General features: G+C 40.7%; 1 protein-coding gene across 1 annotated transcript; it reads right to left on the minus strand.

Annotated features, from left to right (window-relative positions):
- Positions 1–11,015: 11,015 nt before the first annotated feature.
- Positions 11,016–12,848, minus strand: LOC118781044 (40S ribosomal protein S21-like). The gene is made up of 6 exons (XM_036533891.1): positions 12,810–12,848; positions 12,117–12,187; positions 11,718–11,781; positions 11,467–11,538; positions 11,286–11,341; positions 11,016–11,080 (listed from the first exon to the last, which is right to left on the minus strand). Exons 2-6 carry the CDS (start codon positions 12,164–12,166, stop codon positions 11,071–11,073), a joined length of 252 nt encoding a protein of 83 aa, XP_036389784.1. The 5' UTR covers positions 12,167–12,187; positions 12,810–12,848; the 3' UTR covers positions 11,016–11,070.
- Between the last annotated feature and the right edge of the window lie 2,207 nt (positions 12,849–15,055).

Below are 15,055 nucleotides of genomic sequence, written 5' to 3' on the forward strand. Positions count from 1 at the left end.
CGTTCCCCTCCCGCTCTTGCAGCCCCCGCTCTCTTCCCAAAGAAGTGACAATCGTATCTGGATTCCTGTCAGATTTTTGCGCACCAAACAGAGGCGGGACAGTACTTTTTTTAGCATTTCACCTTTATAACTCGAGGGGTTCTGTTTGCATGGCTGATATAGCTTGAGGCCAGTAAGACAAACTACGGGACTGCATTATTTATTTTTTATTTATACTCTAAGTTACCTTACTCCAGTTTTAACAGCTGCCTTGACACTGATAAAAACTAAGTTAGTTCTTGGCTGTTATTTTACAGGGCATCTTTTTCCAGATACATTGCTTTTAATAACTCAAACATAGTTTCACATGGAGACAGTCTCAGGACAGACATAGACCCAATACTTGTTAACCTCACTACAACAGAAGCATTTCACAGTGCTATACCACTGTTGAGGTTTACACAGTGAGCTGACAAATTATCTGACACATACAGGAACATTGGATTGGGTGTTGGACGTCACCTTCCTTCCTCTGTTTCCAAAAATACATGCACTGAGCCCATATCAGTGCCCGGTGAAATAAAACAGTGGTATTGATTCTGGGTATTGTCCAAGGACAATAGGAGAACGCCTTCTTCAGTTTGTTCTATGAGCTCTATGTTTCCACATCAGTCTTGAGAAGAAGGAGATCTACTGGACCGTGGCCATGATGATAACAAAATAATGCTTGAATTAAACATAAATAAATGCACATATAAAACTGACTTTAAGGATGTGGTCTCTTTGATAATGTTATATTTTCCTTCCGAATGTAAATTGATAAGAATCAGTTTTTCCAAATGAAGTCCATGTCTGGGTTGTGCAAATTAAGGGCTTTCCCCCAAAATTACCACAAAAGCAATGTTTCTGTATCTGTCATTGACTACTTCCTCCTTAACATCTGTTCCTGGATACAGATCCCCTTCTGTCCCTTTTGGAAGCCTGTACAGTCTCCTTGCATCTTTTTTTCCCATTTGCTTGTACACTCAATAGGCTAGAGGAGATAGAGACAGATAGAGAGAGAGAGAGAGATTATTCCTGTTACTGAGTGATTCTTAAATTAACCTCAGTAGTGTTATTCACTGGAGCAGAGATAAGAAAAGATAAAGACACAATAGATCATTTGGGATCTGTTACGTCCACTTCACTCATTCATTGTGGAGTTGTATCACTGCATTAAGTGGAAGACCAAAGTCATAAGACTACAGTCCAGTGTTTTTGTTCTGCATTGCCATTGATCACTGCAATTCAACTGTTTGTTGTATCAGAAAAGGAGAAAAGCTGTGTCAACAAGTAGGAATGTTTCTAAAGCAATTTCTTTTAATGAGACATTACTAAAAAACAAGATTTTTACATTTCACTATTTCACTAATTGGCCTAAAGATACATATTTTTGGCAATAAAAATATGTGGGTTATGCCTTGTTAAGTCAAAACAGCCATTTATAACAGGGTATCAAACAGGCACTACGCATGAATGGATGAGATGCAAAGAATTATTATTTTGTATTGGGGAACATAAAACTGGAGTTGATTCTACATCAAATTTTATGATCTACGCATGACTAATTTAATCTCTTTACTCAATCTCAGCCTGGGGGTGGGGTGTGGGGGGTATTGTAATTTAAAGGCCCAATCAAAGGTACACAGTTAAGAAACAAAGGCTACAAATTACAAACTCACCAGACTACATTAAGATGTACCTTTCCAAAAATTTATTTTGGGACAGCAAGTCCCCTGTCCATCTTGCTTCTATTTCAGGGAGAGCATTTACAAAAAAAAAAAGTATTGGGCCCAGGGACTATAATTCTGATGTTACCTCATGTTGTTTGATTAGTTCTTAATCCCCTTCCCATCCTCCTTACGTAAGATGTTTAGTTTGTTCTTCATTACTTCCTCCACTTTATTTTTTTGTTAAGAACCTAATATTACCGCCTGTTTCGGAGCCAGCGGTGCACATTCCTGGTACCTTAAGAGGCAGGGATTATTTCTAGTCTGAAGCACCTGAATTTTAATGAAATGGCAGCCCTCCAGAGAACAAAGTCAAAGAGCAGGTGTTTCTCACAGCGTATCTGCCCACCTGGCCAGCCTCCAGGTGGAGGTCCTGCCCCACTCCTGCTCCCTCTCATTCATGTGGACATTTACCTGCCCTTTGCAAGGTGCGGCTTATAGAAAATACTGTTGAATAACTCTTGTGACTCCTGTGGCATGTTGCATTCAACAAGCGCACCAGCAATGATACAAAAAAGGTTATTTTGACAAGGAAGGATGGAGGTTTGGTTTGATGGGGAGAAGGTCTAGTTTCTTTGTTACTCACACATGTAAGAGCTGGGTCTCATCAAGGTGGGCTCCAGATGTGCAGTAGCTTTGCGTCAGCTGCCCCTCTGTGGCTTTCCATGCAGACTGAAAGAAGACAAAAGGGATAAATAAATGTCATGGACACAAAGCCCTATGAGAGCCCAAAAAGGGCCCTCCTCACATGGACAGCTGCAGCAAAACATGCGGGAAGCGGCAGACAGACATGGCACAGTGCTTATGCAGTCCACCATATACAGAACATCCCTGTCCTGCACATGTGTTGACCTTTGGGTCCCTGAGGGCTTTCACAGCAAACTGCCATGGGTCGGTCAACTGTTTAATTTAGGTCTCAAGTCAATCTGTTCCTGCAACAAAGCTCTCATTACCTGATAAATAACAAAAATTCCTGAGTTTGAAACATGCAGCAGACAAGGCATTTGCTAACAGCCAAAGAACAAAAGATCTAATATACTAAACGTGGACAAGAGGAGTGTAGTTAGTTGGTCACAATTCACTTAAATGTTTAAAAAGTAGACTCAACAAAAGGGAGAGAAAGACAGAAATGTTCTTAAGACTGCCCCTGTCACTTAATTAATCTACTTTGCTGAGTTTCAGACCAGAGTGATTTCCTGGTCACCAAGGAGTTCTTTTAGAGGTGAAGAATAAATGAGGCATTGCCATGGTAACAGGCCAAATGCACTCAAGGCACAGTGTGACTAAACCCCATTGTCCCGCACTCAGGATGGGTGTAGTACACTCATGCACACAAACTCTCTCTCTCTCTCTCTTTCTCTCTCACTCTCTCTTGCTCTCTCTTTCACACACATACATGCAATAAAACTTACATAAGTGACTATGTGATATATGATTGTGTATGTATTGACTTCCCTTGGTTTTCTAGGCTGTCTAGTTTCAGGTTACCACAAGTTAACTTGTGGTAGTGCTTGAATGGTCTTGTACTCACACTCCCTGGTCTGGGAGTGTTGTTAGCCTCGTCTGACAATGTTGCTCAGTTAACTTCAATGTTCTCTTGAACTGGAAGTCGGTCTGGATAAGAGTGTCTGCTAAATGAATATAATGTAATATAAATGTAATGTAATAATGACAGGGTCATAGCCTCACATACAGCGCTCTTCATATTTCTTCATACTCTTCATCTCTGACTAAATAGGAACAAAAAGCATACTACAAAAGCAAAGTTTTTTTCCTGCTGATTTTTAAAGGAATGTGTTATTAATATCATTGCTTCACATTTCACACACATGTAGTTGCACTTCTTTCTTTTTCCCTCTTTATCCTACACACACTCTTGCAGGCAGTATTATAGAAGGAAGAAACTACCGTGCTGTGTAGTGATCCATTAATGTTACCGTATAGACAAAGGTAGTGAGCAGTCTGCAGACACAGACTGAGATAGATAACCTGATAAGACAGACGGATTAAAACCGACCCTGTTATGTCTCAAACAAAGCTAAGCCAGACGTGGCACTATAACACACACACATAACACGCTGTAGGCAGGCAAACATGCAGAGACAGGGACGCCAGAACATCACTAAATGAGGTAATATGTAGCAGAAGGTACAATTCCCGCCAGGTAAAATGGAATACCACAAGCATTAATAAAAAGTGAGTTCATACGAGACAGCTATCATCTGTTTGCAGTGTGCGGTTGGTTACAACACCTGCTGGATCTACCCTCCTCCTTCTATCCACAAATAAAGATGGTGTGATGTCACCTTGCATTCATTTTTGTTTACCTTGATGACAGGCTCCTGTTAGGCAGACTTTCATCTCCTCCAATAGGAAATCTCCGTCGGAAGGACTCCAGCGGGAGTAATGCTCCATGCAGCGAGGTGAGTCAGGAGGAGCAGAGCTTGCTATTTTGAATGCAGTTTTCCTCACGCTGTATGTATGTGTGTGTGTGTGTGCGTGCGTGTAACATGTTTTCTTTCACAGAGAACTGTCATACTTTCCTACTATATATTCACAATTGATGGACGTCTAGGTGCTAATGTTTACTTTTGGGAAAAGTATCACATGAAAATACACAAAATTTGAACTCCTTCACCCTGAAATGCACAGGATGATCTCCAAATGCTGCTGGCATATTGGTTTTACCACCTCAATAGTAATTCTAGATTTACACCAGATAGTAGTGATATGCTTTATAGTGGCTAGACAGATGTGTTTTGTTCTGATAGACAACACTACCAAAATAAATCATCATGATACGAAATATTTATCTAGCTCATCTGCCTTTTCCCCCAGAAATAAGGCCCCTAGTTCCTGACAGGATGTAGAAGTAGCCTGCATGCTCAATGTCAGATTGAGTGTAGGACACATATTGCATTCTGGGATGCCTCCTTTGAAGCTTGGAGAATCTGCATGAAGATGCTTTGATATTTGTCTGTGGTGGCAGGTACCAACATGTTGTGTCTGGTGTCTGTGTGGCTCTCTCACAGAACACAGACAGTCCCAGTGGCCCCCTTTTCTTTCTTTAACGTTCCTTTTGTCGACTTCACCTGCTTTGAAGTTCACTGCTTCAAACAGAGGACAAAAGAGAAGCCACTGATGCTCAGTTCACAGATTAATAACATTTGAGATGAGTGACAAAGCTTGAGAGGATGCACACAGCATGCTGGCACTGGCGCAGTGAGCAGTAATAGCTTCCACAGCCTCACATCTGTTAGAGAGAAAGGACATCTTACAAAGCAAAACCAATGTTTACATACCTCATGTGAAGGAATACATTATGATTATATATGGGGATTCTACAGTTGGATCAGTGACCAGTGATCCCCCCCCACTCCCCTCCAAAAACAGCACTTTGAGAACATTTGACATATGGGAAATATTGTCCTGGCAAGTTATGCTATATAATTCTATGTGTAACTATGTGTGCTGCTTCTTGACCAGGACTCTCTTGGAAAAGAGCTGTATCTCGATGGGACTATTTTCTAGTTAAGTAAAAGATAATGAATGAATAATATGCTTAAACGATGCTCGTTAAATAACATCGTAGCTGAAGTCAGCTATTCTTTTGAAAATTTGAAACTCAAGTCCTACTTTAAGTGTGGGACCCGCACTGCAGCACTTTCGGTTCCTATAAGAGTAAAAAGAGGTCTTTTGTGCACAGCACAAAGTGCTCTGCCTCCCACAAAACCACCCTCTGGACCTTTCAGTCATGAGTCAAGACCTCTCCTTCCTGTTGACGGCTACCCTCATCTTACAGGTCTATGTTGCCACAAACACTCCTTAACTGTTTGGACCTCCCCTTTTTTGGGGATATTGTTACTGTATGAGACAGGTGTCTTCTGTGTATTATCCTCTCTAGCAGTCCTGCCTTAGGTAGAATGCAGACAAAACACTTTCCTCCTCTGTTGAGTTCTAAGCAACAAGACAGGCATGGGTAGGACGCCTTGTTTTCTATGTAGCGTAAAACTGAGATATATGGCAACTGCATCTCAAACGACTACTAGCTGCCCATGAAAATATATTGCAAGTTCTCATAATTTTGTCTTCTCTTCCCTGTTTTTTCTGCCTCACAAGGGTCCTTTTGTGTCAATGGCAGAGGCAGTTTGGCTTTTCAGTTCCAAATGGGAGTTGCTGTGCACTCCGCAGCACTGCGGGTGGTTTAGTAGCTGGTCTTTGGGAAATCCAAAGGAGGGACAGGGGCTTCCACCAAGGTCAAACTTCACAGCTCACCCATCCCACAAGCTTTACAGCTCACACCAAGATTAAGACAGTTCTACACAAACACTTACAGCAGTGAAATGTGATTTAATACAGTGGCTTTTGTAGTTTTCCAGACTAGTGATTTTCAATATCTGTTTCAATGTGATCCTAGCATTGTAAAACACACTGCATGCTTACACCGCATTTCTCATAGGGGTCACTGTAAGCGGCATAGTGTCTGTGCTCTCTCTGTGACCATGATATCATAAAGCCCAGGCTAAGAGTCCATGCAGCTCCTGGTCCTGCCCGTTCGCTGCCATTTCCTTCTTACACTTCAGTCCCTTTTGAGTGCCCGAACAGAGGTCCTCTTCATCCCTGACAAAAGGCAGACATGAAAAGCCGAGCACGCATGGAGCTGACATTACCCTCGCGTCATTTTCAAAGTCAACAGAGGATTAGCAGCTGTCAGCTGGGGGTCAGCGTGGCATGGCATGGGGCCAGATGAAATCATTTCCCCCCTCCCCCTTTCAGAGGCGACAGGTGTGCTGCCCGCCTTCCCTGTCGCCTGCACGCAGGCCAGTTCTGCCACTAACGCACAGGTCTTAGCAGGCCAGAGCCGGCCATCCAGGCTCCACAGGACCCACAACGCCAGTGTAGCGTTGTGGGTTCTGAATCAGACGGAGCTCCTGGAAATGCATGACTCAGGGCTTATTTCCATCGAGTGATGTATTGGATTAATCATACTTCCACAAAGGAGGCAAACTTGGCAATAGGTTTGTGTTTTCCACAGCAGTATCTACGCTGAGCATGAGAATCCATTAAAGGTTTGCTCTCAGGGGTCTTCAGGATGCTGCCGTAATCAGTGTTTTCAGGGACAGCTCTGCAGTAATGTAGGGCTGAGAGAATTGGCTCCAGGGACACATTCCCTGAGAATCTTGTTCAGGTCTGTCATTTCACCTGTGCTAGACCGTGGGAGACCAGACCCAATCTTTTCGTTGCAAAGGAAAATTGCAGTGCTGGTTCTAAGCAGCACTATGACCTATGTGTTTCTGAATACCTATCTGGATAATCATATGTACTTCAAAGCAGCCCTACTGTTTTAACACTTCTCATTACTCTGTGCAGTGAGGACATTTCCTGGATGTCTTTTTCACTGCTATTCATGGTTTAGCCACTTGGTCATTTTTCTTTTATTGTAAATCTCAATCAGTGCTAAACAGCTCACCTTTTAGTGGTCATGTTACAGTCAGCCAGCCTATCCTATAAAAACACAGATAATGATGAAGACATTAACAATAATACCAAGTTACATAGTACTGTTTACAGAACAAACCAGTAATAAGTACTATAGAGACACCTAACTTTGTCAATAGGTTTTTAGTGTTAACAGATGATGTGGCTTTTTACCGCCATCTACTGGGAAAGATAAAACATCCCTGGAATGTTTGACACCAGTCAAACCAACAACACTACCTACTTCCCTACTTCCCTCAGCAACACTGACCTCTGACACCTTCACATTACATCAAGTTCTCACTTCCTGAGTACTGAATAGATCAGCACCACTAAGGAGACTAGTGGAGCACAACAGCAGTTAATAAAGTTGCAATCAGCTCTTCTGTAAAAACAGCAGCACTGACAAGGAAAATCAACTGCTCTTTACAGTTACCGTTTAATTTTTGCTTCAGTTTTATGACACAGTTGAAGTGAAATTAGTTACAACAATAGAAAAGTACAGCATGTGAATGTTGGATGAATCAAACCTCTTTTTACAATGAGTGGGTCCACTAACCATATTATGTCCTGATGCTTATCACTGATGCCTATAATCATGCTTACAGTCTAATTTCATGTCAGACTCTTTTCATATGACACAGCCAATTGGGTTTGTCACAGAGTGCAATCGGAGCATGGGAGAGAGCGCCTACAATCAGGTTTAATGCTGTAAAATGAGTCATTCTAGGCCCAAACTACACAAAGACTCCATTCTTGCCACTTCCGTTATTACAGCATGGAGCTTTTGATGTTCTCAGTAGACAAGTGGCATTCAGCTGAATAAAAATTCAAAAAAAGCAAATAAAAATATGCAGAGTTTGGACTGCCACTCCCTGCCATCACTTTTAGCAGCAAATTCATGTCCCAGGGGTACTCATCACCCCAACAAAAACCTTCCATTACAGCAGACGAAAAGAATGCACTTCTTGAAAAGAACTGTGTACACAAAGATAGGCTTCCACTTTGTCATTTAACTTTAACTGGTCTCCACAGGATCTACTAAAAGTCCATTTACTGACAGCATCCAAAGCTATCAATTATACCTGGATTTTATAGTCTACAATACTCAAGTAAAAAAGCCCCATTCTCATCAGAACTAGTAATTAGATTGAGATAAAGTTGAACTGGTCACCACTGTAAATTTGCCTGTCATCAAAGAAAAAAACTTCAGTAGTGGGCTGTATGTATTTTCTGTCAGTACAATCAGCCCAACATTGTTGTATCTGCTTGTGAATTTAATTCCTGGGAAGTTTCCCAGAAAAACCTTACAGCCCCCAATCTAATCTACACATGGAAAATGAAGCGTTTGTCAGTGAGACATGGAGTCCTGTTTGGAAAGTAGCAGTCACATCTTCAGTGTTCAATGCTGTTCATAATAATGTCCTGTAGTATTAAAATGGGGTAACACAAGAATGCCAAACATCCATATTTTCCCCGACACTCAGTTTAAATTAGGCTATCAGGGAAACTGACAGGATGTACAGTAGTCGCAGCACACATTAGTTAGCTCAAAGCTAACAGAAATGCGATCTGATTACGTCTGTCATCAGAGCCTTTTCAGTCCCGTTGACAACTATGTAAAAACAGCACACTCTCAAGTGACTACTGCTAGGGAAAAGAAAAAAAAAGAAGATAAAATGCATCAGTCTGCTGAGAGACTGACACCAGCACTGAGGAATTTTCCATCTCTAAATAACCTGACCATGTATGGACAGTACCCCTGTTTCAGAAATGGAGGGCACTGAAATAACTGCTTCTCATTCACACACCTTCAAAAGTGGCTGCATCTCAGCCCTGCTCCTGAAGACATTCTGTATGAAACTTGTGCCTCACAAAATTTCCTCAACAATTCAATAATCAAATGAAGAACATTTTGTTGGCACAATACTTTGGACCTGAATAAATGTGAAGTTGGCACAACACATGTACTAAACTTGTCCAAAATAGCTGCATGGCCTGAGGGTCCTTCTTTCAATGTTGAATCTATATAGCACAATGAAATCATTCACTCACTTTTCACCAACACATTTCAGTTGTTTTCAGCGTTTAGAAATAGTTTTTCTATGTATTTGAGGTCTCTATGGTTATGTTAATTTAAACAATTTTAAGGAGAATATATCAGAGAGAAAAGTATCCAAATTACAACTCTACAAGAGCTAACCCCTCAAATTTTAAATCTGCTAAATCAAGTGTTTTGATATCATACCAATGGGATAGAAAACTCCCTGCTCTCAAGAACAAGCCAGTGTTTTGATGTGGATGTATTTTTAACATCTTTTCCATGATCATGGGTCCTGACTAGCAAATGCCTTTTCCCATATTTGGTTCAAACTCTTGGAACTGAGAGTATGTTTGATTGGGAATGAAGATTATAGTTATTCTCACAGTTTATGACCCAACAATTCTGAAACAACGACAATCTTCCAGTGACGCAGTTATACACAGGAGGACACCAGTGTTAGTCTGCAAAGCAACAGATTACCCATCTGGCTTCTTTGTACAGCTCATTTCATGGTGAGCCAATTGGTTTTTACTGTAGTTATAAACTCAGCTGCTACTATGGAATAAAGTCTTGGAGGAATTTGAGGATGTGGAGGACAGCATTGGTCTTTGGCATATTCCAGTCAAAATTAGTTTGATTCAAATGAATGAGGGGACAAAAAATTGAAAAACACCTCTTTATTTGGTCTGTCCAAGACTAACAGCTAACTGGTGGACATGTTCAAGTTTGAAACTACCATGGTAATAACAGTAGGTGCAGTCCATCTGGAGGTTGTGCAGTTTATCTCTGGAGTCCTCCTTTAACAATGCTTTGGTACAAGAGGTGCAGGTAGACGCTGGAGTACTGAGGTTGTAAATTCCAGCACTACCCGGAAAAATCAGTATCTTGAGCAACTCTAACAATCTAATATCAGAAGGCTCACTGTCTGGCTGTCTCTAACCTAAGCTCTTGACTAAGGGGTGACAACACTAGTTCCTGGAGGGCTGCTGTGTTTCCCAGTTTCCCCAGCATGTTATCATTCTCTTCAACTTGCTATTCCATCAACTATTCCGCCAAACTAAACTATTCCTTGCTGTGCTGAAATTGTCAAGCCAAATTGTCAACCTCTAGATGCACCTACCATTCGATCTTAAAAAATTCTGCCGGACAGGTTTGGACATTGGACATTGCAATTTAACTAAAGCCTCTCTCCTTTGGGACAAAACCACAATAAGACAAGCACACTGTCATCCTTACAAGAATATTATGCTTACAAAAAGGCCACATTCTTAAAGATATGTGTATGTGTGTGTGCGCAGACCAATGTTGTCCTTGTAAAAGCATAAGCTGCAGTCATATGTTTTTCTCATGTTAAGAACCCTGGGTTGTGGCCCTTAAGGAAGCCTGCTGTTCAAATAAATGTTTCATCAGGCTTTAGAAAACTAATTTCCTGCAGTGTTTAGCAATTTGGCCTGGACTGTTTTCTCCATCATCAATAACACCTAACACGTCCCATTTTAATAGATCACATTTCACAATCCAGTTCTGGGTGGGACACTGCTGTAGCTGCCTTGAGCAAAGTACTTTACCTCCATTAAATAACGTAACTGCATAAACGAGTGACAGCAAGTTTAAGGGGTTGAGCTGCTTTGGATAATAATGTCTGTTGAGAAGTATTCTTGTCAAAGAAAAAAAAAAGATCCTTACATTATACTTACTGTGTGTGCTATGGACCAAAGATACAAAACTGATCACATCAAGACCAATGCCTTTGTTTTACATTTTATTTTACAAAGAAAAACCAGAAAGGCATCCTCTGATTTAGAAGTTCCTGAAAGAGAGCAGAGAAATACATTTTGTTAATTACTTGTGCAAGTGTAAGGGTCTGCTTAATTTTTGTTCAAATGCATTACCATAATTTTAAAGTTTAAATAAGATGAACTTTTAGGCAGCTAGTGTCATTAATTAAAGGGCAACACTGACACCTGCAGGACTCAGGGTGCAGGTCATCCCTGCTCACGTAACAATGTTCTTACTTTGTCACGATGCCGTCGTTCTTCGCCAGCCTCAGGAGGGAGTCATCAGCTTCACCCTGTGGAAAACATGTAATAACATGGTGAGTGCCATGTGTTAGCAGGATGTGCACATATGAACTTGGAAAAGGAATATGTTTGTCAAGTCAAAAGCATCAGACTGCACTAAAGAAGCTGTAAGTACCATTCTTCGGATGGCACCACAGATGGCATAGGTCTTGAACTGCCCGTTGAAACGGCCTGTCACTTTGTCAACCTGGCAATGAAAACAAAGAGCATAACTGATACCAGAACATAGTGATCAAATTTGATTTAAAAAATAAAACTGACAGAAAGCAGTAGCACATAGCAAATAATGCTGTTTCCCAGTGTCCTGTGCTGTCTACCCACTCTACTCCAGATGGAAACGTTGAACAATGTCAAACAAACACTTACATCAGCAATGTTGATCTGGATAGAGGCATGGTCCTTGGCACCAATTATTCTGTTGCTTGCAGAGCTGCAAGGCAGGTAATCATAACGAATTACCAAATAAGACAAACAAGGCAAAAAGCATGTGTAAAGACACAAAAACGACACTTTATCCATTGACTGTGCCTTGAAGAGTAATTAGTACAGAACGGGATTACCACTCAAATCAGATTTACTTTTTCCACATTTATATTGCATTTGAAGGACAAATGATAGTCAAGTATGCCTGCATGCAATGTATAACACATAAATGACTCACTGAGTTGTAGACTGCACACTTAAAAATAAGCACCAATAAATGTCACAAATATTATTTAGATGCAACGCAAAATAGATGACTAGTTAAACTTTAGCCACACTTACCATTTACGAGGGACGTACAAGTCCACGAATTCACCAGCATCGTTCTGCATCTTGATTTATGTCTGATCGCCCTTAATTCAAAAGAGACAATAAGACCAACCATTTCTGGCAGAATGCCTTGCTTGTCAGAATGTTAACAGTATGTCTGATTCAACGGATCCCTCTTCTACATCAACCGCAGCATATACCTAACTGGTATTCAGTAACACGCTTAACAGCATGGCTAGCTATCTATTTAGCTGGCTAATAACCTAGTTCCTATTCACGTAACAGCTATTATTTAACTAAATACATACAACAGCAACACTGGGAGAAATTTCAGAACCTATTCAGTTAACAGGACATCTACACAAACGAACTGCGGTAGCGATCGACTAGCTAAAAACGCGAATACTGTTGATGGCTCTTTCAAGAATGAAATTACAATAACGTTACAGCCAAGAAGACCGATTCTAGCTAAATTAGCTCACATATGTGGCCGGCTAGCTAGCTGCTAAACATGTGGCTACGGAGACTTCAGTCAGCCTCGTCTTTGCATGGTAAATTTAGCTATATATGGAATATATTGGGCCGCAGACACCGTGAAAAAATAACATAGCTTCCGATCCTATTGCAGCATATCATACAAAACCAGAATATTATTTAAAATCTACAATATATCATATTTTATGAACAAGCTCTGTATTCACTCACCGCTCTTCAGATATGGCTGACACGGAAAGGAAATTCCACCATTCAGGAAGTGACATCAGGAGCTGACACAATACAAATACTTCCTGTGATACGGGCTAACCAGAAATAGTTATCCACTTTGGGTTAACGAAAGTCGTAGTTTGATCTATTTGTCCTCGGAACCAAGACATCAACAGATACTTTGTTGATATCAAGTATCTGTTGATATAAGCAGGGAAACGGTATGCTTGCTTCATTTCCACTGAACCATTGTTTCAGGCTTGAATAAGATGTTTATTAAATACTGGATTTCAAGTCGGGGTCAAAAGTATAGACTGTCGTCTGAAAGTACTGTATAGAGCTGTATAGTTGTGAGGTGTGATAGAGACCTCACTTTAATTTATTAATCAAACATGTTACTAGTACAGAATACATCAAGGGTAATTGTTTAGTTTAAAGTAATTTATTGTTGAAGGGTGAAGATAAATAATAATTAAGTTCAGTAACAGAATGGAGTAGTAGAGGAAATAGCCAACACAAGTCTCAAATCAGACGTTGTCATATGGTCCAGAGGATTGAGCTAACTGGCACTTATTGAGCTATCAGTGCCTTGGAGGAAAAGATTGAAAAGGCACCCATACAAAAACATGGTAAATACCATCCCCTCACCAGTGAGTGCCAACAGCCATGGACTGTAGAGGCTTTGCAGGGTCAGAGTTCTGACCCTTTTTGGTCTCAGTGGAGCAAAGAGGAGGAAGCTCACCAGGTTGAGAAGGCTTCTGAGCAGATTTGGATAAAGATGAATGACCACTGGCAGAGCCTGCAGGGAGCCTTGACTGAGCTTAGCTGGGGACAGAAGGTAGTGGTTCCAGCATGCCAATTCCATTGCCGAGTCCAGCTGCAGTGTAGGCTACTTGACTGAATGCAGGGGATGGGGAAGGTACACATCTGTAGAGGGAGCTGGTAATGACAACAACCAGCTTAGTTGTGTCTCAGGCCAATAAAATGTTTTATACTTTCTTAAAAATTTATTTTATTATTTCTCTTGCATTTTCCACCCTTCTCATGCAGCTATTTTTTTGAAACCAGTTTCCAGTATTAGGGTCCTTTCACCATGACAGCTTCTGCACTTGTGCAGGAGTATAGGTGAGGTAAATGCAATCCTCATATGTGCCAACAGAACTATTTTTCACACTGGAAGTCCAACCCTGGCTGACCTGCCTACTCCTATCCCAGTGGAACAAAGCCAATTTCTGCCACTGGTGTGGGCGCCTGGTTGCTGTCAGCTGGTGTCTATGCTAAAAATAAAAAGTCTATGCTAAAAATAAGTGCCTTGCTGACTGAGCCACTCAGAAGCCCTTTTTGCTCTTTTGTAGTTATAAAGTAGGAAAACTTGTAAAACAACACATTCACATTACAAAGGATATCTGACAGATAATTCCCAAGTGATACAAAATCTAGACTGGTCTTTGGTTATTGGCCCAGTAAAGCCGATTGAATTGAGCAAATGAATCACAAGTATGCACAGTTGGTCCTGAGGCCTGGTGTTGGGAAGCAGGTTATGATGAGAAAATTGAAGAGATATAGTCCATAGGTAAGTGTAAAATATGCCCAAGGCCCTGCCCGGTGTGGCCTCCAGATGTGTTTGTCCATATGTCAGTAACCCTTCAAAGCATTCACTCATTCACCTCAGATTTGTCAAATGTATCATGGATTGTACATGTTGTCATGAACCTTGGTGCATAACCACACAAAAAAGCCCATTACGGTTTCAAAATGCAGTTTTCAATGGATTTACTTTGTGATACTTCTCAAGGTCAAAAGCCATGCTTAGTTTATCTGAAAAACATATTTCTTCCCAAAATCAGTAACATTTATTAGCATTCACTCATTCTTCCCACATTTTGTTTATCCACCAAAATGGACTTCAGATACTGTATGTCCAAGCTACTGCACATGGCTCAACGTCATTTGCCATGCCCAATATAGAAAATTGCTGCCTCTAGACAGACATGATCTTAATATTCTACACAAATTTTATTGTATAAATTTGATATTCATTCACTCATTACAGTAATATTTGCAACATGTCTCTAGATGTACTCTTGATCAATGCTAGTCATCAAGCTCTCAGTTTGAACATGAACATATATAGGTTTATTCATCCTCATTTAGACATATTAACACACTTAAATTTAACGTGAAGACAATTTTGGTTTTAGCTTTTTACTTTTTTCTTTCTTTGTAAACTAATGCATTTGTAAACT

This window comes from Megalops cyprinoides, chromosome 7 (genome assembly GCF_013368585.1).
Source record: "Megalops cyprinoides isolate fMegCyp1 chromosome 7, fMegCyp1.pri, whole genome shotgun sequence".
NCBI classification, from domain to species: Eukaryota; Metazoa; Chordata; class Actinopteri; order Elopiformes; family Megalopidae; genus Megalops; species Megalops cyprinoides.

Coding starts and splice junctions, on each gene's coding strand:
- LOC118781044 (XM_036533891.1), bottom strand. CDS start 12,166: ATGCAGAACGATGCTGGTGAATTCGTGGACTTGTACGTCCCTCGTAAA. Junction 11,782..12,116: donor TTGTACGTCCCTCGTAAATG/GTAAGTGTGGCT, acceptor CCTGCCTTGCAG/CTCTGCAAGCAACAGAATAA. Junction 11,342..11,466: donor GTGGTGCCATCCGAAGAATG/GTACTTACAGCT, acceptor TGTTTTCCACAG/GGTGAAGCTGATGACTCCCT.